The sequence below is a fragment of the Convolutriloba macropyga genome, chromosome 6, assembly GCF_964194025.1.
Source record: "Convolutriloba macropyga chromosome 6, txConMacr16.3, whole genome shotgun sequence".
In the NCBI taxonomy this organism is placed as follows: Eukaryota; Metazoa; Xenacoelomorpha; order Acoela; family Convolutidae; genus Convolutriloba; species Convolutriloba macropyga.
Window position 1 is genome coordinate 29610535 of NC_134473.1, and position 24711 is coordinate 29635245.

General features: G+C 41.7%; 2 protein-coding genes across 2 annotated transcripts; both read right to left on the reverse strand.

Moving 5' to 3' along the window:
• Positions 1-21382: 21382 nt before the first annotated feature.
• LOC142341283 (uncharacterized) lies at positions 21383-21838 on the reverse strand. Its single transcript, XM_075392201.1, has 2 exons — positions 21706-21838; positions 21383-21609 (listed from the first exon to the last, which is right to left on the reverse strand). The coding sequence occupies exons 1-2, from the start codon at positions 21836-21838 to the stop codon at positions 21383-21385; spliced, it is 360 nt and encodes a 119-aa protein (XP_075248316.1).
• Positions 21839-22044: 206 nt separating this feature from the next.
• Positions 22045-23931, reverse strand: LOC142341284 (uncharacterized). The gene is made up of 2 exons (XM_075392202.1): positions 23130-23931; positions 22045-22823 (listed from the first exon to the last, which is right to left on the reverse strand). The coding sequence occupies exons 1-2, from the start codon at positions 23929-23931 to the stop codon at positions 22045-22047; spliced, it is 1581 nt and encodes a 526-aa protein (XP_075248317.1).
• Positions 23932-24711: the final 780 nt, after the last annotated feature.

Consider the following 24711-nt stretch of genomic DNA (forward strand, 5'->3'; position numbering starts at 1 on the left):
AATAACTGAGAACTCCAATCCTATCGCAGCTTCACTCATATACCTGAGGTGTCCAATTCCAACGCAGCGTCACACCGATATCTGAGATGTCCAATCCCAACGCAGCTTTACTACAATACCTGAGATGTCCAATCCCAACGCAGCTTCACTCCAATACCTGAGATGTCCAATCCTAACGCAGCTTCGTTCCAATACCTGAGATGTCCAACCCCAACGCAGCTTCACTCCAATACCTGAGGTGTTCAATCCCAACGCAGCTTCACTCCAATGCCTATGATATCCAATCCCATTCAGCTTCACTCCAATACCTGAGATGTCCAATCACAACACAGCTTCACTCCATTACCTCGGATGTCCAATCCAAACGCAGCTTCACTCCAATACCTGAGATGTCCAATCCCAACGCCGCTTCACTCCAATACCTGAGATATCCAATCCCATTCAGCTTCACTCCAATACCTGAGATGTCCAATCCCAAAACAGCAGCTTCACTCCAACACCTGAGATGTCCAATCCCAACGCAGCTTCACTCCAATGCCTGAGATATCCAATCCCATTCAGCTTCACTCCAATGCCTGAGATGTCCAATCCCAACACAGTTTCACTCCATTTCCTCGGATGTCCAATCCAAACGCAGCTTCACTCCAATACCTGAGATGTCCAATCCCAACGCCGCTTCACTCCAATACCTGAGATATCCAATCCCATTCAGCTTCACTCCAATACCTGAGATGTCCAATCCCAAAACAGCAGCTTCACTCCAATACCTGAGATGTCACATTCCAACGCAGCATCACTCCAATACCTCAGATGTGTCTAATCCCAACGCAGCTTCACTCCAATACTTGAGATGTCCAATCCCAACGCAGCTTCACTCCAATACCTGAGATATCCAATCCCATTCAGCTTCACTCCAATACCTGAAAAGTGCAATCCCAACGCAGCTTCACTCCAATGACTGAGATGTCCAATCCCATCGCAGCATCACTCCAATACCTCAGATGTCCAATCCCAAAGCAGCTTCACTCCAATACCCGAGATGTCCAATCCCAACGCAGCTTCACCCCAATACCTGAGATTTCCAATCCCAACGCAGCTTCACTCCAATAACTGAGATCTCCAATCCTATCGCAGCTTCACTCATATACCTGAGATGTCCAATCCCAACGCAGCTTCACTCCAATACCTGAGATGTCCAATCCCAACTCAGCTTCAATCCAACACCTGAGATGTCCAATCCCAACGCAGCTTCACTCCAATAACTGAGAACTCCAATCCTATCGCAGCTTCACTCATATACCTGAGGTGTCCAATTCCAACGCAGCGTCACACCAATATCTGAGATGTCCAATCCCAACGCAGCTTCAATCCAATACCCGAGATGTCCAATCCCAACGCAACTTAACTCCAATAACTGAGATGTCCAACCCCAACGCAGCTTCACTCCAATACCTGAGGTGTTCGATCCCAACGCAGCTTCACTACAATACCTGAGATTTCCAATCCCAACGCAGCCTCACTCCAATAACTGAGATCTCCAATCCTATCGCAGCTTCACTCATATACCTGAGATGTCCAATCCCAACGCAGCTTCACTCCAATACCTGAGATGTCCAATCCCAACTCAGCTTCAATCCAACACCTGAGATGTCCAGTCCTAACGCAGCTTCACTCCAATAACTGAGATCTCCAATCCTATCGCAGCTTCACTCATATACCTGAGGTGTCCAATTCCAACGCAGCGTCACACCAATATCTGAGATGTCCAATCCCAACTCAGCTTCAATCCAATACCCGAGATGTCCAATCCCAACGCAACTTCACTCCAATAACTGAGATGTCCAACCCCAACGCAGCTTCACTCCAATAGCTGAGGTGTTCAATCCCAACGCAGCTTCACTACAATACCTGAGATTTCCAATCCCAACGCAGCTTCACTCCAATAACTGAGATCTCCAATCCTATCGCAGCTTCACTCATATACTTGAGATGTCCAATCCCAACGCAGCTTCACTCCAATACCTGAGATGTCCAATCCCAACTCAGCTTCAATCCAACACCTGAGATGTCCAATCCCAACGCAGCTTCACTCCAATAACTGAGATCTCCAATCCTGTCGCAGCTTCACTCATATACCTGAGATGTCCAATTCCAACGCAGCGTCACACCAATATCTGAGAAGTTCAATCCCAACGCAGCTTCACTCCAATACCTGAGATCACCAAACCCAACGCAGCTTCACTCCAATACCTGAGATATCCAATCGCAACGCAGCTTCACTCCAATACCTGGGATGGCCAATCCCAATGCAGCTCCACTCCAACACCTGAGATGCCAAATCCCAACGCAGCTTCACTCCAATGCCTGATATTTCCAATCCCAACGCAGCTTCACTCCAATACCTGAGATGTCCAATCCCATTGCAGCTTCACTCCACTACCTAAGATGTCCTATCCCAACGCAGCTTCACTCCAATACCTGAAAAGTGCAATCCCAACGCAGCTTCACTCCAATGCCTGAGATGTCCAATCCCATTGCAGCTTCACTCCACTACCTAAGATGTCCTATCCCAACGCAGCTTCACTCCAATACCTGAAAAGTGCAATCCCAACGCAGCTTCACTCCAATGCCTGAGATGTCCAATCCCATCGCAGCATCACTCCTATACCTCAGATGTCCAATCGCAACGAAGCTTCACTCCAATACCCGAGATGTCCAATCCCAACGCAACTTCACTCCAATACCTGAGATGTCCAAACCCAACGCAGCTTCACTCCAATACCTGAGGTGTTCAATCCCAACGCAGCTTCACTACAATACCTGAGATTTCCAATCCCAACGCAGCTTCACTCCAATAACTGAGATGTCCACTCCTATCGCAGCTTCACTCATATACCTGAGATGTCCAATCCCAACGCGGCTTCACTCCAATACCTGGGATGGCCAATCCCAACGCAGCTTCACTCCAATACCTGAGATGCCCAATCCAAACGCAGCTTCACTCCAATGCCTGATATTTCCAATCCCAACGCAGCTTCACTCCAATACCTGAGATGTCCAATCCCATTGCAGCTTCACTCCACTACCTAAGATGTCCTATCCCAACGCAGCTTCACTCCAATACCTGAGATCACCAAACCCAACGCAGCTTCACTCCAATACCTGAGAAGGCCAATCCCAACGCAGCTTCACTCCAATACCTGAGATGCCCAATCCAAACGCAGCTTCACTCCAATGCCTGATATTTCCAATCCCAAAGCTGCTTCACTCCAATACCTGAGATGTCCAATCCCATTGCAGCTTCACTCCACTACCTAAGATGTCCTATCCCAACGCAGCTTCACTCCAATACCTGAGATGTTCAATCCCATCGCAGCATCACTCCAATACCTCAGATGTCCAATACCAACGCAGCTTCACTCCAATACCTGAGATGTCCAATCACAACGCAGCTTCACTCCAATACCTGAGATATCCAATCCCATTCAGCTTCACTCCAATACCTTAGATGTCCAATCCCATCGCAGCATCACTCCAATAACTCAGATATCCAATCCCAACGCAGCTTCACTCCAATACCTGAGATATCCAATCCCAACGCCGCTTCAATCCACTACCTGAGATATCCAATTCAATTCAGCTTCACTCCAACACCTGACATGTCCAATCCCAACGCAGCTTCACTCCAATACCTGAGATGTCCAATCTCTACCCAGCTTCACTCCAATACCTGAGATGTCTAATCCCAATGCAGCTTCACTCCAATACCTGAGATGTCCAATCCCATCGCAGCATCACTCCAATACCTCAGATATCGATTCCCAACGCAGCTTCAGTCCAATAACTGAGATGTCCAATCCCAACACAGCTTCACTCCAATAACTGAGATGTCCAATCCCATCGCAGCATCACTCCAATACCTCAGATGTCCAATCCCAACGCAGCTTCACTCCAATACCTGAGATGTCCAATCCCAACGCAGCTTCACTCCAATACCTGAGATGTCCAATCCCAACGCAGCTTCACTCCAATACCTGAGATGTCCAATCCCAACGCAGCTTCACTCCAATACCTGAGATTTCCAATCTCTACCCAGCTTCACTCCAATACCTGAGATGTCCAATCCCAATGCAGCTTCACTCCAATACCTGAGATGTCCGATCCCATCGCAGCATCACTCCAATACCTCAGATGTCCAATCGCAACGCAGCTTCACTCCAATACCTGAGAGGTCCAATCCCAACACAGCTTCACTCCAATACCTGAGATGTCCAATCCCATCGCAGCATCAGTCCAATACCTCAGGTGTCCAATCCCAACGCAGCTTCACTCCAATACCTGAGATGTCCAATCCCAACGCAGCTTCATTCCAATACCTGAGATGTCCAATCTCAACGCAGCTTCACTCCAATACCTGAGATGTTCAATCCCAATGCAGCTTCACTCCAAAACCTGAGATGTCCAATCTCAACGCAGCTTCACTCCAATACCTGAGAGGTCCAATCCCAACACAGCTTCACTCCAATACCTGAGATGTCCAATCCCAACGCATCTTCACTCCAATACCTGAGATGTCAAATCCCAACGCAGCTTCACTCCAAAACCTGAGATGTCCAATCGCAACGCAGCTTCACTCCAATACCTGAGAGGTCCAATCCCAACACAGCTTCACTCCAATACCTGAGATGTCCAATCCCAACGCATCTTCACTCCAATACCTGAGATGTCAAATCCCAACGCAGCTTCACTCCAAAACCTGAGATGTCCAATCGCAACGCAGCTTCACTCCAATACCTGAGAGGTCCAATCCCAACACAGCTTCACTCCAATACCTGAGATGTCCAATCCCAACGCAGCTTCACTCCAATACCTGAGATTTCCAATCTCTACCCAGCTTCACTCCAATACCTGAGATGTCCAATCCCAATGCAGCTTCACTCCAATACCTGAGATGTCCGATCCCATCGCAGCATCACTCCAATACCTCAGATGTCCAATCGCAACGCAGCTTCACTCCAATACCTGAGAGGTCCAATCCCAACACAGCTTCACTCCAATACCTGAGATGTCCAATCCCATCGCAGCATCAGTCCAATACCTCAGGTGTCCAATCCCAACGCAGCTTCACTCCAATACCTGAGATGTCCAATCCCAACGCAGCTTCATTCCAATACCTGAGATGTCCAATCTCAACGCAGCTTCACTCCAATACCTGAGATGTTCAATCCCAATGCAGCTTCACTCCAAAACCTGAGATGTCCAATCTCAACGCAGCTTCACTCCAATACCTGAGAGGTCCAATCCCAACACAGCTTCACTCCAATACCTGAGATGTCCAATCCCAACGCATCTTCACTCCAATACCTGAGATGTCAAATCCCAACGCAGCTTCACTCCAAAACCTGAGATGTCCAATCGCAACGCAGCTTCACTCCAATACCTGAGAGGTCCAATCCCAACACAGCTTCACTCCAATACCTGAGATGTCCAATCCCATCGCAGCATCAGTCCAATACCTCAGGTGTCCAATCCCAAAGCAGCTTCACTCCAATACCCGAGATGTCCAATCCCAACGCAGCTTCACTCCAATACCTGAGAATTCCAATCCCATTCCAGCTTCACTCCAATACCCCAGATGTCCAATCCCAACGCAGCTTCACTCCAATGCCTGAGATGTCCAATCCCAACACAGCTTCACTCCAATACCTGAGATGTCCAATCCTAACGCAGCTTCACCCCAACACCTGAGATGTCCAATCCAATCGCAGCATCACTCCAATACCTGAGATTTCCAATCCCAATGCAGCTTCACTCCAATACCTGAGATGTCCAATCTCAACGCAGCTTCACTCAAATACCTGAGATGTCCAATCCAAACGCAGCTTCACTCCAATACCTGAGATGTCCAATCTCAACGCCGCTTCACTCAAATACCTGAGATATCCAATCCCATTCAGCTTCACTCCAAAACCTGAGATGTCCAATCCCAACGCAGCTTCGCTCCAATGCCTGAGATGTCCAATCCCATCGCAGCATCACTCCAATACCCGAGATGTCCAATCCCACCGCAGCTTCACTCCAATACCCGAGATGTCCAATCCCAACGCAGCTTCACTCCAATACCTGAGAATTCCAATCCCATTCCAGCTTCACTCCAATACCCCTGATGTCCAATCCCAACGCAGCTTCACTCCAATGCCTGAGATGTCCAATCCCAACACAGCTTCACTCCAATACCTGAGATGTCCAATCCTAACGCAGCTTCACCCCAACACCTGAGATGTCCAATCCAATCGCAGCATCACTCCAATACCTGAGATTTCCAATCCCAATGCAGCTTCACTCCAATACCTGAGATGTCCAATCTCAACGCAGCTTCACTCAAATACCTGAGATGTCCAATCCAAACGCAGCTTCACTCCAATACCTGAGATGTCCAATCTCAACGCCGCTTCACTCAAATACCTGAGATATCCAATCCCATTCAGCTTCACTCCAAAACCTGAGATGTCCAATCCCAACGCAGCTTCGCTCCAATGCCTGAGATGTCCAATCCCATCGCAGCATCACTCCAATACCCGAGATGTCCAATCCCACCGCAGCTTCACTCCAATACCCGAGATGTCCAATCCCAACGCAGCTTCACTCCAATACCTGAGAATTCCAATCCCATTCCAGCTTCACTCCAATACCCCTGATGTCCAATCCCAACGCAGCTTCACTCCAATGCCTGAGATGTCCAATCCCAACACAGCTTCACTCCAATACCTGAGATGTCCAATCCCATCGCAGCATCACTCCAATACCTGAGATGTCCAATCCCAATGATGCTTCACTCCAATACCTGAGATGTCCAATCTCAACGCAGCTTCACTCAAATACCTGAGATGTCCAATCTCAACGCAGCTTCACTTCAATACCTGAGATTTCCAATCCCAACGCAGCTTCACTCCAATACTTGAGATGTCCAATCCCATCGCAGCATTACTCCAATACCTGAGATGTCCAATCCCAGTGCAGCTTCACTCCAATACCTGAGATGTCCAATCTCAACGCAGCTTCACTCAAATACCTGAGATGTCCAATCTCAACGCAGCTTCACTTCAATACTTGAGATATCCAATCCCAACGCAGCTTCACTCCAATACCCGAGATGTCCCATCCCAAGGCAGCTTCACTCCAATACCTGAGATGTCCCCTCCCAACGCAGCTTCACTCCAATACTTGAGATGTCCAATCCCATCGCAGCATCACTCCAATACCTGAGATGTCCAATCCCAATGCAGCTTCCCTCCAATACCTGAGATATCCAATCTCAACGCAGCTTCACTCAAATACCTGAGATGTCCAATCTCAACGCAGCTTCACTTCAATACCTGAGATTTCCAATCCCAACGCAGCTTCACTCCAATACCCGAGATGTCCCATCCCAAGGCAGCTTCACTCCAATACCTGAGATGTCCCATCCCAACGCAGCTTCACTCCAATACCTGAGATGTCCAATCCCAACGCAGCTTCACTCAAACACCTGAGATGTCCAATCCCAACGCAGCTTCACTCCAATACCCGAGATGTCCAATCCCAACGCAGCTTCACTCCAATACCTGAGAATTCCAATCCCATTCCATCTTCACTCCAATACCCCAGATGTCCAATCCCAACGCAGCTTCACTCCAATACCTGAGATGTCCAATCCCAACGCAGCTTCACTCCAATGCCTGAGATGTCCAATCCCATCGCAGCATCACCCCAATACCTCAGATGTCCAATCCCAACGCAGCTTCACTCCAATGCCTGAGATGTCCAATCCCAACACCGCTTCACTCCAATACCTGAGATGTCCAATCCCAACGCAGCTTCACTCCAATACCTGAGATGTCTAATCCCATCGCAGCATCACTCCAATACCTGAGATGTCCAATCCCAATGCAGCTTCACTCCAATAACTGAGATGTCCAATCTCAACGCAGCTTCACTCAAATACCTGAGATTTCCAATCTCAACGCAGCTTCACTTCAATACCTGAGTTTTCCTATCCCAACGCAGCTTCACTCCAATATCCGAGATGTCCCATCCCAAGACAGCTCCACTCCAATACCTGAGATGTCCCATCCCAACGCAGCTTCACTCCAATACCCGAGATGTCCAATCCCAACGCGCCTTCACTCAAACACCTGAGATGTCCAATCCCAACGCAGCTTCAGTTCAATACCTGAGATTTCCAATCCCATTGCAGCTTCACTCCAATACCTGAGATGTCCAATCCCAACACAGCTTCACTCCATTACCTCAGATGTCCAATCCAAACGCAGCTTCACTCCAATACCTGAGATGTCCAATCCCAACGCCGATTCACTCCAATACCTGAGATATCCAATCCCATTCAGCTTCACTCCAATACCTGAGATGTCCAATCCCAAAGCAGCTTCACTCCAATGCCTGAGATGTCCAATCCCATCGCAGCATCACTCCAATACCTCAGACGTCCAATCCCAACGCAGCGTCACTCCAATACCCGAGATGTCCAATCCCAACGCAGCTTCACTCCAATACCCGAGATGTCCAATCCCAACGCAGCTTCACTCCAATACCTGAGAATTCCAATCCCGTTCCAGCTTCACTCCAATACCTCAGATGTCCAATCCCAATGCAGCTTCACTCCAATACCTGAGATGTCCAATCCCAACGCAGCTTCACTCCAATGCCTGAGATGTCCAATCCCATCGCAGCATCACTCCAATACCTCAGATGTCCAATCCCAACGCAGCTTCACTCCAATACCCGAGATGTCCAATCCCAACGCAGCTTCACTCCAATACCTGAGAATTCCAAACCCTTTGCAGCTTCACTCCAATACCTGAGATGTCCAATCCCAACACAGCTTCACTCCAATACCTGAGATGTCCAATCCCAACGCAGCTTCACTCCAATACCTGAGATGTCCAATCCCATCGAAGCATCACTCCGATACCTCAGATGTCCAATACCAACGCAGCTTCACTCCAATACCTGAGATGTCCATTCCCAACAAAGCTTCACTCCAATACCTGAGATATCCAATCCCATTCATCTTCACTCCAATACCTGAGATGTCCAATCCCAACGCAGCTTCACTCCAATGCCTGAGATGTCCAATCTCAACGCAGCTTCACTCCAATACCTGAGATGTTCAGTCCCATCACAGCATCACTCCAACACCTCAGATGTCCAATACCAACGCAGCTTCACTCCAATACCTGAGATGTCCAATCCCAACGCAGCTTCACTCCAATACATGAGATATCCAATCCCATTCAGCTTCACTCCAATACCTGAGCTTAAGTGCAAAAAGACGGCAAAAATTTAGCTCACCAGACGCCCAATGAGAAGTTGACAAGATGACAGTTCGTATAATGTAAACCATTTTTGATTAAGTTGATTTTGTCAAGCACAGGAGCATAATTGTCGACCGCTATGTGTTTTTACCCGCAAAGAATTGAACGGGGAAACTGATGAGAATTTCTATGGAGTTCCACATGAATTTTTTGAGAACTGCGGCCTCGGAAAAAATTGACACGGTCATCAGAGATGTGTTCAATATAAATATACATAATAATTTCAGCATTTATTTTTCGTACAAAGAAGTTGCTCAACAATCTCAATTCGAAACCTTTATATTTCTGATCTAATCTAAATATCACAGGAAAGCCGCAACAATTCCACTAGTTCCGTAAAGGCAATGTTTTCGCCAATTAACAGACTTAGAACTTCAACTACGGCTTGTGTGACCCTCCAATCAATACCAACTTCAACTGTGAATGCAATAGATAACACTCCACAATTCGCCCAAAAATTTCCTGAAATTCAAGTTGAAGTTTCTTGAGAAAAATTGTTTGAAAATAACTTTAGTTTATTATCCACCAAATTTTTCCTTGCCAGAAAGGATGCAAACTTCAATGTGGTGAGAGAATCCATCAATATAATGAAAAGCGCATCAGGTATGTTTCCTGTATGCGCATTCCCTCTGGCGCAACCTGCTGCATTTGGGTTATATTGATGTAGATGAGAGAGTTGCAATCCCAAAAAAAAAATTCAAGGTGCAGTTCATGAATCAAATCCACTCAATCAATCTTGGAGTCGGGGAATGGTTTCCTTTTTTCAGTATGGTTTTAGACTCTACACGCACCCTAACCTACAGAAGGCTCAACCTTCAAACTGATATTAGTAAGAAAATATCTTTCATTCAAGCATATCACTGACAGCCACATGAAAATTCCGTAAAACTGAATGAAGTAAAGCAGATTGAAAATTGGGGTCCAAATTTCAATGGAAGGAATCAATAAGTTGAAGTACTTGAATGCATAGATAGATATTAAAAATAACGAACTGCAGAAGATGTGGTAAAACCTCTCGCAAGCAAATCCAATGGGTACCTAGAAATACCGGTCTGAATCAACCAAATTATTTAATTGAAACAAGGTAAACAAAATTAAGCAGACACAACAATTTGAAAGTAATTCGGGCACAGGCTATCGGCCACATATCAATTGGTTTAGTTGAACAATTGATACAAACAATGAAAATACCTATGGTTTGCATGAACACGTCAAGCGAACTGGCAAGCATCCCGGGTCGTGGTGTCAACGCTAAAAAATGCAAAAAATGTAAGATTTCCGGGGAATGCTGTGAAAAGGTATAAGAATGGCAATTTTTGGCGTCGAATGCGGCGAAAAAAAAAGAATTTAACGCTAAGAATTGCAAATCTTACAAAAATTCACCACTAAAAATTACAGTAATTTTTTTGCAGTGAACTTTCATAAGATTCGTGATTCTTAGCGGCGAAATTTTTGTTTTCATCGCATCCCGTTGGTAGCGGTGAAATATTTTTTTCATAACGTTTATCGAATCTGATTTAAATTCTCCAGAAATATCATTGAATCATTGAATTAAATGACAGATGGCGTAGTGGAATAAAAAGTTTTTGACATCAAGTAGTGAGAGGTTGGAATCCTTGTACGAGATTTTCTTTTTTGTAAGAAATCCGGTGAATGAGTGAAAAAAAAAATTTCACCGCTATAAACCGCAAATCTTATGAATATTCACCGCTAAAACCCACAAGTATTACAAAAATTTAACGCTTTTACCGCATTCCTCGCAAAAAATGTGGGAGCTTTGCGATAGATTTTATTTATTTTCACCAATATTCACCTGCAGTTTTTACATTATTTTCTCGATCAAACTTTGACCCGGTATGGAAGCAAAGTATGACTTAGGCATCAAAACAAAAACAGTTGTGCGTATTTTCCAAACACAAAGCTCTTTTGCCATTGTCACGCCATAGAAACTTCTACTTCGTACCAGAAAAAGCAACGCCATACAGTCTAAAATTTTTGTGGCCTAAGATTTCTTAATTCAGTTTTCGTCGAAAAACCACCAATAGGTCAGTGAGTAGACATTGCCACTGCACAAATTCACAAACCGATCACAAGCGTCAACAACAATCGAGTTTCCTACTGTCTCTCCTCAAAATCCAGAAGTACATCTATCCCAATTACAACTATGAAGACTCCCCAATTTGAGGTACAGACAGAAATGGCCTCTGGTCAGACCGTCCCAGACAGAAGTTACCTCTGATCAGACCGAACCAGACTGCTGTCCTCTGATCAGACTATAGTGCGCTCGCAGCTCCGTGTGCGCTTAAAATACGCTCGAAGTCCTAATCTGATCAGACTAGAATGGGCGCTTGATTCCGCCTCTGATCAGACTGATGTGCGCTAAAAATTGCCTATGATCAGACTAAAAAGCCTTCGAATAGTGTGATTCGGGAATTGTTTTGGACATCAACAAGTCTCTCAATTTTGTTATATATTCATTTCATGAAAAATAATGCTTTCAGTAATATATTCAACTAAGGGCAATCCAGTTTCAAAAGTATTCTAAAGACAAGAAAACCCAAGTGACCGAAAAAAATGCTGAGTATACAATTATTGTTCATGTATTTGGCAGAATAGATGAACACAGACATCTTTGCATAATAACGCATTGATCTACAGTTATTCTAAAGCTATTCAAAAGGGGACGGGCCTTAGCTATCAGCTGGACCCGTTGTTTCTGATCAAACCATAAGACTCTCGATAAGTCGCTGATCAGAATACTGCTGTATTGTTGACTCCTGGAAGAGCCAACATCTGTCAGTAAAACAAATCAAAAAATGTTTGAAAAGATAGTTTACTCGAATTGACCACCACTGATCAGACTAGTGTTTGCTCGAAACTGCCTCTGATCAGAACGTCCAGTTTGAATTGACCTTTGATCAGACATGTTCGAGACAAATGTTGCTTGAAGTCTTTTCTAGACCATGTATGCGTGAATATGGTCTGGTCAGAGGTCATTTCGGTCTGGCCACCTCGAGCTGGGTAAGGCTATTTCTAAACATTCCAATCTCAAAACATAAATTTCATTCTCGCCTTGATCTATTTTCTTCTAATGTAGCCGCCGTACTTTTAAATTAAACATTTTGTATATTTGTGCAATAATTATCAATTTAATTGTGATTCTCATTTCAATTTTAACTTTAATGTAAACTTTAAAATAATGCACAAATATACAAAATGTTGAACTTAGAATATTTCTAAAAATGGAATCAATCTCTAAAAATGTAATCAATTGTAGTGCAAAAGAATTCATTTTCACTACATTTGGTTACAATTTTAGAGATTGATTCCATTTTTAGAAATATTTTAAGTTCAACATTTTGTATATTCGTGCAAGGTTTATTCATTCATTTGTGATTCTCATTTCAATTTAAACTTTAAAGTTAAAAATGAAATGAGAATCACAATTGAATGAAAAAATAGCGCACAAATATAAAAAATGTTGAACTTATAATATTTCTAAAAATGGAATCAATCTCTAAAAATGTAATCAATTGTAGCGCAAAATAATTCTTTTGCGCTACAATTGGTTAAATTTTTAGAGATTGTTTCCATTTATAGAAATATTTCAAGATCAACATTTTGTATAACTGTGTAATATTTATTCATACAATTGTGATTCTCATTTCAATTTTAACTTTAAAGTTAAAATTGAAATGAGAATCACAATTAAATGAATAAATTTTTCACACATATACAAAATGTTGAACTTAAAATATTTCTAAAAATGGTACCAATCTCTAAAAATGTAATCAATTGTAGCGCAATATAATTCTTTTGCGCTACAATTGGTTAAATTTTTAGAAATAAATTTACGATTGTGCTTCGAGTTTACCCTCACTTCATCTTCTATTAACGTAGGAGATTTCAACTTAACTTAATTAAAATCTATAGATAATTCGAAAAAGATTAATTTGCTGTTGCGGAGATTATGTGTTGCGGCTGCTCAAAAATCTCAGTGGAACGCAATCTTCACGGCCTGGTTCTCGAGTTTTACTTCAGCCTGGTTCTTCACTCGGTTGCAATCGAATAACACTCGCGAAGTAACTATTAGTCGCTCAGTTGTAATAAAGGACTATAACTTTAATTTTTTCTGATTGAAGTTAAGAAGATCCTTAGTGATAATCTATGTCCCATCTCGTGCTGAAGGTTGTAAGGCTCCAGCCCAAAGCTACTACTGTTGCTAACTTTGTGTTAAGAAAGCTCAACTAACTTATAACGCGCCAGATCTTAAGACTTGTCCCCCATAAGTAACAAAAAAATACGTGAAAATATCAAATGTCGCAATTTCCAATAGAATAGCTGTGTAGCTTTGAAAGCTAAAATATGTATTTTTGCAAAACAACAAACCGTATTTTGAGTAAAATGGTTTGCATGAATATCAACTTGAGCTTGAAACTAAAAAATTTCTCAGAATTGCAAATGATACAAAAGATCTCATTAAAAGGAGAACACGCGGCTGTCAGCAATGTTTATATTCGTGCTTAAACAAATAATAAAACAAAGTTGCTCAATTGTCTCTCAATTTCCAAAACTACGAATTGTTTTGTAATTGTTGAGAATGCACTCGTAACCAATTGTGTGGTTTTTTACTTGATTCGCAATTGCAATGCTAATGTATCGCCAAAATCGAATGTCTTGGCAATATTAAGTAACGTTTTGCAATGGTGTTGCGTTTCCACTACTCTCACAAATAGTTTACGTTTGTAACGAGGTTGCTTGTCTTAATAAATTTGGTTAATAACAAGTTCTGAGTGAACAAATGATTTCAAGAAAGAGTTTTGGATTTTAATTGGGAAAAAAATGAGATAAACAAAATATGAAGCAATATAAATTTTTGCTAGACAGAAGTAAAAGCTGCAACAAAGAAAGATATCAAAAACCCTTGTCAAATACAAACATACTGAATTTGAGTAACTGATTTGGTACAAGACCTTGATTGGATAACACATAATCTCCGCAACAGCAATTTAATCTATTGCAAATTATCTACAGAATTTAAATAAGTTAATTTGAAACCTTCTATGATAATATAAGACGGCCGCATAAAGTGAGAGTAAACTCGAAGCACAATTTTAAACCAATTTTTAAAAATGTAATCAATTGTAGCGCAAAAAATTCTTTTGCGCTACAATTGATTACGTTTTTAAAGATTGATTACAATGTTAGAAATCTTTTAAGTTCAACATTTTGTATATTTGTGCAATATTTATTCATCCAATTGTCATTCTCATTTCAATTTTAACTTTAAAGTTAAAATTGAAATGAAAATCACAATTCAATGAATAAATATTGCACAAATATACAAAATGGGGGGGTAATTTGTCTATGGGAGGTAAATTGATGTAAAAGTGTGGGGGTAATTTGTTCAGAGGGGGTAAAATGATGTAAGAGTTGGGCTGTAATGGGAAGAATTATGAGGAATTACCCCCCTGACTGAAATTGCAATGTAAAAGTGGGCTGCAATGGGCTGCAATGGGAGGACTTTTCAGGAATTACCCCCCTGACTGAAACTGCCATGTAAGAGTGGGCTGCAATGGGCTGCAATGGGAGGACTTTTCAGGAATTACCCCCTGACTGAAATTGCCATGTAAGAGTGGGCTGCAATGCGCTTCAATGGGAGGACTTTTCAGGAATTCCCCCCTTACTGAAATTGCCATGTAAGAGTGGGCTGCAATGGGCTGCAATTGGAAGACTTTTCAAGAATTACCCCACCCATGACTGAAATTGCCATGTAAGTGTTAGCTGCAATGGGCTGCAATGGGAGGACTTTTCAGGAATCACCCCTCTCCCCCCTGATTGAACTTAAGAGGGGGTAAAATGATTTAAGAGTTGGGCTGCCAAGGGGGGTAAAATGGTTTAAGAGTGAGGGGGTAATTTGTTCAGAGGGTGTCTAGTGATGTAAGAGTTGGGCTGCCAAAGAGGGTAAAATGGTGTAAGGGTGAGGGGGTAATTTGTTCAGAGGGTGTCTAGTGATGTAAGAGTTGGGCTGCCAAGGGGGGTAAAAAGGTGTAAGAGTGAGGGGGTAATTTGTTCAGGGGGTGTCTAGTGATGTAAGAGTTGGGCTGCCAAGGGGGGTAAAATGGTAAAAGAGTTAGGGGCTAAATTGTCCAGAGAGGGTAAATGATGTAAGAGTTGGGCTGCCAAGGGGCGTTTAACTTCGGCGTTGGACGATAGGTAGGCAGATCAAACTTTTCTCATCAATTTGTTGAAGCAAAGAACACCAATACGATGCAAATTGTACATTTTGCAATTTTCAGGCGTTTGGGCTGCTGTGAATTGATTTCTTTACCATGCACAAATGTGAACGTCCATGAAGAACTTCAAAGTACACTCAGATACGGTTTTGTTTTTGAGTAATTAATTGTTCGCAGAATTGCTCGTTTAGACCGAGTAAATTTTGCGTAGAAATTTTATAATGGAAAATTTTTTTCTAACTATTTCAGACATAATTCAATGCTTATTTGTTCTTTCGAGTTGTAATATGGACAGTTGTGGTACTTATTACTGTCATCTCAATAAGCATTTAGTAATTTGATAGATTTTTCTACGTTTTCGTTTAATATGGTCATCTTCACATGTTGTAATCCATTGAACCAAATAGGCAATGTGAGCGTAGTAAGACCGTTCTCAATCAAGCAAAGTATTTAAATGCAAAAAAGAAGCAAATTAAGAACACAAAACAATTTCAACGTAATTCAAGCACCAGCTATCGACCACAGATCAATTGATTCAGTTGAACAATTGATTAAAACAATAAAAATACGTATGGTTTGCATGACCTTGTCAAGCAAGTTGCCAAGAATCCCGGGTCGTGGTGTCAACGTTAAAAATCGCAAAAATTGTAAGATTTGCGGTGAATGCGGTGAAAAGTTGTAAGAATTGCAATTTTTAGTGTTGAATGCAGTGGAGGCGGTGAAAAAAACAGAAATCGACAATAAGAATTGCAAATCTTGACAAAGATTCACCGCTAAGGTGTACGGTATTTTTTATTGCGGTAAATTTTGGTAAGATTGGCGGTTTTCAGAGGCGAAGTTTTCATTTTACCTCATTCGAATTTTTACTCCTTTCAATTTTACCGCTTAAACGGTAAAATTTAATTTTTATTACCATTTTCATTTAATTTTTATGACCATTATTGAATCTGATTTAAATTCACAAGAAAAATCATTGAAATATTTGACAGATGGCGTAGTGGAATAATAAGCTGCTGAAATGCATAAAATGTGTCTGTTTTTTAGCATGATTTCGACAGTGGGCGCTAGGTAGATCAGAATTTTCTCATCATTTTTTTGAAGCAAGCAAAGACCCTGTGATGCAAATCGTACATTTTGCAATTTCGAGAATTTTTTGAAACTGCTTATTTAGACCAATTTTTGCGTAGACATTTTTAGTGCAAAAATTTTTTTCTAAAACGGTCATCTTGACATTATGCAATTTATCAAACGAGGTAGACAGTGTGAGCGTAGTAGTGCCAGTCTCAATCAAGCAAATTGTTTAATTGCAGACAAGTTCAAAAAATAATTAGACACAACAATTTGAACTTAATTCACGCACCAGATGTGGGCCAAAGATCAATTGGTTTAATTGAACAACTGATACAGCAATCAAAATGCGAATGGTTTGCATGGGCTCGTCAAAAAAACTGGCAAGTATCTCGGGTCGATGTGTCAAAGCTAAAAAATGTTTTTAAAGAACGTTAGCTGTGAGTGCGGTGAAAAGTTATAAGACTTGGGATGTTTAGCTCTGAATGCGATGATTGTGTTGAAAAAAAAACAATTCAATGGTAAAAATTGCAGATCATATAAAATTTAACCGCTAAAAACTACTGTAACAATTTGCGGTGACAATTCGTAAGACTTGCGGTTTTTAGCGATGAAATTTTTAATTTTCGCGGCATCCCATTGTTGAATTACATTTTTGTCACCTTTTAAGTGGTGAAAATAAAAATTATCCACTAAAAACTGCAAATCTTAAATTCAAATCATTTGTTTTTTATAGCGTTTATTGAGTCTGATTGAAATTCTCATGAAATATTAATAAATTAAGTGACAGATGGACTAGTGGAATAAGAAGCTGTTGAATTGCAGGAGGTGGGAAGTACAAACCTTTGTACGGAAATTTCCATTTAATGAAAAATCAGGTGAATGCGCAGAAAATAAAACTTTTACCGCTAAATACCGCAAATCTTACTAAAATTCACAACTAAAAAGCGCAAATCTTACAAATATTCACCGCTTTCACTGCACTCATTGCAGCATATGCGGGCGCTTTGCGGTGAAATCTGTTTATTTTCACCGCTTCTCACTGCAATTCTAATATTTTTTTTCGGAAAGACCTCGACCCGGGATGGATTCAAAATATGACTGAGGCATCACAACAAAAACAGCTGAGTGTATTTTGCAAACATAAAGTCATTGTCACGACATAGAAACTTCTTCTTCGTACCAAAAAAAGCAACGCCTTCAAATCTCAAATTTTTGTGGCCTAAGATTTCTTAATTCAATTTTCGTCGAAAAACCACCAACAGGTCAGTGAGTAGACATTGCCACTGAACATATTCACCAACCGATCACAAGCGTCAACAATCGAGTTTCCTACTGTCTCTCCTCAAAATCCAGAAGTACATCTATCCCAATTACAACTAAGAAGACTCCCCAGTTCGAGGTACAGACCGATGGCCTCTGATCAGACTGTCCCAGACAAGAGTTACTTCTGATCAGAACGACCCAGACTGCTGTCGTGTGGTCAGACTATCGTGCTCTCGAGATTCCGTGTGCGCTTAAAATACGCTTGAAGACCTAATCTGATCAGACTAGTGGGCGCTCAATTCTGCCTCTGATCAAACTGAAGTGCGCTCAAAATTGCCTATGATTAGACTAAAAAAGCTTTCAAATAGTGTGATCGGGGATTTATTTTGGACATCAACAAGTCTTTAAAATTTGTTAATCATTCATTTCATGAAAATTAATGTTATCAGTAATATATTCAATTAAGGGCAAACCAATATCAAAAGTATTATAATAACAAGAAAACCCAAGTGCCCGAAATAAATGCTGAGTATACAATTATTGTTCATGTATTTGGCAGAAAAGATGAACACAGACATCTTTGCATAATAACGTATTGATCTACAGTTATTCTAAAGCTATTCAAAAGGGGACGGGCCTTAGCTATCAGCTGGACCCGTTGTTTCTGATCAAACCATAAGACTCTCGATAAGTCACTGATCAGAAAACTGCGGTATTGTTGACTACTGGAAGAGCCAACATCTGTCAGTAAAACAAATCAAAAAATGTTTGAAAAGATAGTTTACTCGAATTGACCACCAATGATCAGACTAGTGTTTGCTCGAAACTGCCTCTGATCAGAACGTCCAGTTTGAATTGACCTTTGATCAGACAAGTTCCAGACAAATGTCGCTTGAAGTCTTTTCTAGACCATGTATGCGTGAATATGGTCTGGTCAGAGGTCTTTTCGGTCTGGCCACCTCGAGCTGGGTAAGGCTATTTCTAAACATTCCAATCTCAAAACATAAATTTCATTCTCGCCTTGATCTATTTTCTTCTAATGTAGCCGCCGTACTTTTAAATTAAACATTTTGTATATTTGTGCAATAATTATCAATTTAATTGTGATTCTCATTTCAATTTTAACTTTAATGTAAACTTTAAAATAATGCACAAATATACAAAATGTTGAACTTAAAACATTTCTAAAAATGGAATCAATCTCTAAAAATGTAATCAATTGTAGTGCAAAAGATTTCATTTGCACTACATTGTGCTTCAAGTTTACCCTCACTTTATCTTCTATTAACGTAGGAGATTTCAATTTAACTTAATTAAAATCTATAGATAATTCGCAATTTAAACTTCAAAAGTTAAAAATGAAATGAGAATCACAATTGAATGAAAACATAGCGCACAAATATGAAAAATGTTGAACTTATAATATTTCTAAAAATGGAATCAATCTCTAAAAATGTAATCAATTTTAGCGCAAAATATTTCTTTTGCGCTACAATTGGTTAAATTTTTAGAGATTGTTTCCATATTTAGAAATATTTTAAGATCAACATTTTGTATAACTGCGTAATATTTATTCAAACAATTGTGATTCTCATTTCAATTTTAACTTTAAAGTTTAAATTGAAATGAGAATCACAATTAAATGAATAAATTTTGCACACATATACAAAATGTTGAACTTAAAATATTTCTAAAAATGGAACCAATCTCTAAAAATGTAATCAATTGTAGCGAAATATAATTCTTTTGCGCTACAATTGGTTAAATTTTTAGAAATAAATTTACCATTGTGCTTCGAGTTTACCCTCACTTTATCTTCTATTAACGTAGGAGATTTCAATTTAACTTAATTAAAATCTATAGATAATTCGCAAAAGATTAATTTGCTGTTGCGGAAATTATGTGTTGCGGCTGCTCAAGAATCTCAGTGGAACCCAATCTTCACGGCCTGGTTCTCGAGTTTTACTCCAGCCTGGTTTTTCACTCGGTTGCAATCGAATAACACTCGCGAAGTAACTATTAATCGCTCAGTTGTAATAAAGGACTGTAACTTTAATTTTTTCTGATTGAAGTTAAGAAAATCCTTAGTGATAATCTATGTCCAATCTCGTGCTGAAGGTTGTAAGGCTCCAGCCCAAAGCTAGTACTGTTGCTAACTTTGTGTTAAGAAAGCTCAACTAACTTATAACGCGCGAGATCTTAAGATCTAGCAAAACTTACAATAAAGACTAAAGTTGATGAAGAATCAATTTATTATCAATCTGAGAGCCAACTGCTCTTGATAACAGTTTCTAATGGTTCTAAATACAATATGGTTGCACTATTCAAACAATTGGGTTAAAGTAAATAATCCGCTAAATATCATTTATAACATCACTGTCACTGATCTCTGATTGGTTAATCGAGTAAAGTGATTTATGTCAATGTTTACATAGTAAATGTCAAATTACCGCACTATTTGCTTTTGTTGACATAAGCACTGATGGTACTTACGTAACACTAGATGTCTCAAATGTATGATAAATGACCTTTGATAAACACCTAAGGGATCATAGAATTAACAATTCAAGAAATTTAACAATAAATGAAAAAATATCCAAAAATGCACTTTTTGCATCATATAAATGCTAATAGCCACACTTGTAGGTATGATGCAATAATGTTCATTGGGTCCATGGATAGCTTAGGGGTTACCCTAACCGTGTGCTTAAACCTTGGGTTGCTCAGTTTTCCCTTCCCAAAATCGGGGGGGTGGACAAATTTTCAGTCCCAACTTTTAAAATTTTTCAGTTTTGACCTTTTTTGAATTTTGGCAAAATTTTAAGTTTTTGAGTTTTGATTTCATTTTGGTTGGTCTGATGGCTCATGTTTCTGTTCTTTAGTGGCGCCAACATCGCTGGCCCTGTTTTCGTTCTCGGAAACGCCATCATAGAAGACTGGCGCCAATTTCACTACCGGCCTGTTGAATTCGCCATGTGCCATCTTGACTCCCGCTGATCGTACGAAGCCATCGCGGCCTTTAAAGACTTAGATTACTCGTCCCATCTTGTACTCACATCTTCTCACTGACTCGTCTACCATCCAAACAAGTTCTCCTTGTTTCAGGTTTCTCACATGTTCCTTTGACCACTTTGACCTCTGGTTCCATTGTGGAAGATATTCACGGGTCCATCTCTTCCAGATCATGTCGTCATATGCTTGAGCCGTTTTGAAGGATTTTCTCAGGTCATGGTAGCGCTCGCTGGATGGCATAAATGGTGCACTTGCACTTTCTCGTCCTAGCAAAAAGTGATTTGGTGTTAGGGCTGTCAGATCCTCTGGATCGTCACTTACTGCTGTCAGGGGTCTTGCGTTGAGAGTTTGTTCCACAAGACACATGGTTGTACTGAGTACCTCGTCTGTGAGGCTTCGGTGGTCCAAGATTACAATCATGACCTTCTAGCAACTTTGAACCAGTCTTTCCCTGATTCCACCAAAGTGGGGCGCTCCAGGAGGGTTGAATTTCCAAATGATCTTTTTCTGAGCTAAGTCACTTTCAATTTTAGCTCCGTCCCATTCGTCCATGAATTCTTTGAGTTCCTTGGCAGCTCTGACGAAGTTTGTGCCGTTGTCGCTGTTGATGGTACTTGGGTAGCCACGTCGTGCGATGAATCTTGTCACTGCCGCTAGACATGACTCGGTGTCCAATGACTGGGCAACTTCGATGTGTACTGCTCTGGTTGTCAGACAAGTGAAGAGGCAGCACCATCTTTTCAAGTTACGCCGTAGGAATTTCACTTCAATGGGTCCGAAGTAATTGACTCCGGTATGGGTGAATGGTAAAACATGTTCATCAAGTCGCTCTCGTGGTAGGTCCGCCATTGGTGGGCGTTCCTGTGTCTGCATTTGATGCATTTCTACTTGAGTTTTCGTAACGCATTTCGTAGTCCAATGATCCAGTATTCTTGTTGAAGCATGTTTCTCACGTATTCTGTGCCTTCGTGTAGGTTGTCACGGTGAGCTCTCTCCAACAGAAGTTGTACTACTGGATGCTTCGCTGTCAACAGTATTGGTTGTTTTGCATTGTAATCGAGATTTGAATGCTTCAGTCGACCTTTCAATCAAATTTTTCCATCCTCTTCTATGAATGGTGACAATTTGGCGATATTCAATGTCTTGGAGATTTCCTTGCTGTTTGTTATCGACTTCGAAACATTCGGGAAGTTTTCGGCTTGAACAAATCGCAACCGAATTTGTTCTGCTCCATGGATTTCGTCTGCTTTGAGAGGTCCCTTCTGCTTCGCCTTGAACCTCATGCAATAGGCAATAAAGTTTCTGATTCTATTGAAGCTGCTGTAGCGGTCCCAATCAAATTTTTGATGTAATTTAGTTTCTGCGGCTACAGTACTTGTAGCTTGCTCAGCTTCAACTTTGTTCGCTTGGCACCACGGCTTTGGCCATTTTTCTTCATCTGTGTGGAGCCATGCCGGCCGGTTTAACCACACGGACTCCTTGAGGCCTTCGATAGACATTCTTCCAGTGACGATGTCCACAGGGTTCTCGATGCCTTTAACATGTCTCCATTGATCCATGGAAGAGCTCTCCAGTATTTCTGCTGCTCTGTTTGCAACAAACACTTGTTGCTTCTTGTGAGCTGATTGTAGCCACTGCAGCACCGTTGATGAATCAGTCCAATGATAGACTTTGTCGATTTTCACGTCATGTTCTCTCAGTATCTGCCTCTTTTGACGAACTCCGTAAACTGCGGCTTGAAGTTCTAAGTTCGGAATCGTCTTGTGTCTGATGGGTGCTACCCGGCATTTTCCAATTACATAGGTCACTTTTAGCGTTGTTTCATCCGGCAGATATGCCACTATGCACATCGCTTCTTCTGATACATCTGTGAAGATGTGGAGTCTCAACTTTGTACATCCGTTTTCGAAATAAAGTCGATTTTTTGACATCGTCCTTAATTCTCTCAACTCAGAACACCAATCACTGAACAGTTTTGAGTGTTCTGCTGACAATCCCTTGTCCCATGCTTGTCCCATTGCTGCCCAAATGCTTTTGAGCAGAAACCGCATTCGTATTGTGAAGGGTGAACATATCCCCAGTGGGCCAAACACTGGTGAGACAAAGGGTAGGACGATTCTCTGAGTTATTTTTGCTCGAACCTCTTGCTCAGTTCCACGACAGACAATGAGACTATCTGTGTCCACATTCAAGTTCAGTCCAAGTATTGATGATGATTGTGGTTTAGCTTCGAAAGTCTTCACAACTTTCGTTGATCTGTCTGTCTCTGGGATCTGTGATTTGACCTCTTCGTCACTTGTTATCCATTTCGTCAGTTTTAATCCACCTTTGCTGAGTACGTCTCTGACTTTCTGGTAGATTTGGGTTGCTTCTTGAGGTTTTCTGACTGACTTAAGGAAGTCGTCCATGTAGAAGTTGCGCTGAACCGTTCTGACGAGATTTTCGTCGTTGTTCGCGTTATCTTTCGCCACTTGATGCAGAGCGTAGATTGCACAAGTTGGCGAGCTCTTCGCCCCAAAAACGTGTCGTGAATAATCGTAAACTTCTATTCGCTGTTCTGGATTGTCTCTCCAGAGAAAGCGTAGGCATCGGCTGTCAGCGCTTGGGACACCAATTTGAAGAAACATCGCTTCTAAGTCGGCTGATAGCGCTATTTGATGTTCTCGGAATCGAAGAATTAATCCGACCAGACTCTGTAGCAGGTCTGGTCCAGAGAAACGTTTATCGTTGAGTGCCACACCTTGATACTGAGCTGCCGCATTGCACACTCTTCTGACTTTCTCCGGCTTATGCGGGTTGATGACGGGATGATGTGGCAAACACCATTGGAGTTCGTCTCTGGTTTCGTTCAGTTCAGTTTGGTCGATTTTGCGAACGTAACCAGCTTTGACATTGGTGTCAATTGTTCCCTGATAGCGTTGTCGTAACGTATCATCCTTCTGTAGACGTTTTTCTAGGGACCTGAGTTGCCCCATTGCAGAGTAGAAGTTGTTCGGCAACTTCACTTCGTCCTCTTGCCACAGAAGTCCAACTTCGTATCTTTCACCCGTGAATCGCGTAGTTTGTTCTAACGTCTTGATTGCTCGTTGTTCGTCTTTTGAATGGCCAGTGACATCGCAGTTGGAGGCGTAGGACTCGATATCCCACCACTTACTCTACTGGCTGGCTAGTTTGTCTTCTGCCACTGAGGTTGCTGTAGTAGCAAGAGATGCTGCTTGCTTCGCTGGTAGGGGTCCTTTTAAGGCCCATCCTATTTTTGATTTGGCACATCCTATCATGGTGCAGCCCTGTCGTCTGACCTCTTATACTCTAATGGGTGATGGATGTCATAGCAGTCTTGTCCAAGAATAACTTGAACTTCGTTTAGATTGCAGCACTGATTCGGCAAGTTCTTCAAATGTGGGTAGCGGTCTTTCAATTCCTGCAGATCCACCATCTGGTCACCCAACGTCAGTTTCTCGTGCACATAGAACTGCACTGTTGTCAAAGGTCGCGACCTCTCGTACGCTGAAACAGCTATCGGCACTGTTTCAGTCTTGACGTATTCCGATCCGTGGATTCCTGCTACTGACAAGGACGCTTTTCTACCTTGCAGTTGCAGGGTAGATATGATTGAATTGTCTACAAATGAGATTGAAGATCCTGTATCACACATCGCCAGCATATTCAAGCTGTGGTTTCCGTTGACGAGCTTAATTCGCACTACAGGTAGTCCTCCTTGTGTGATGTTAGTCGCTAATGCCGTTGTAGCATCT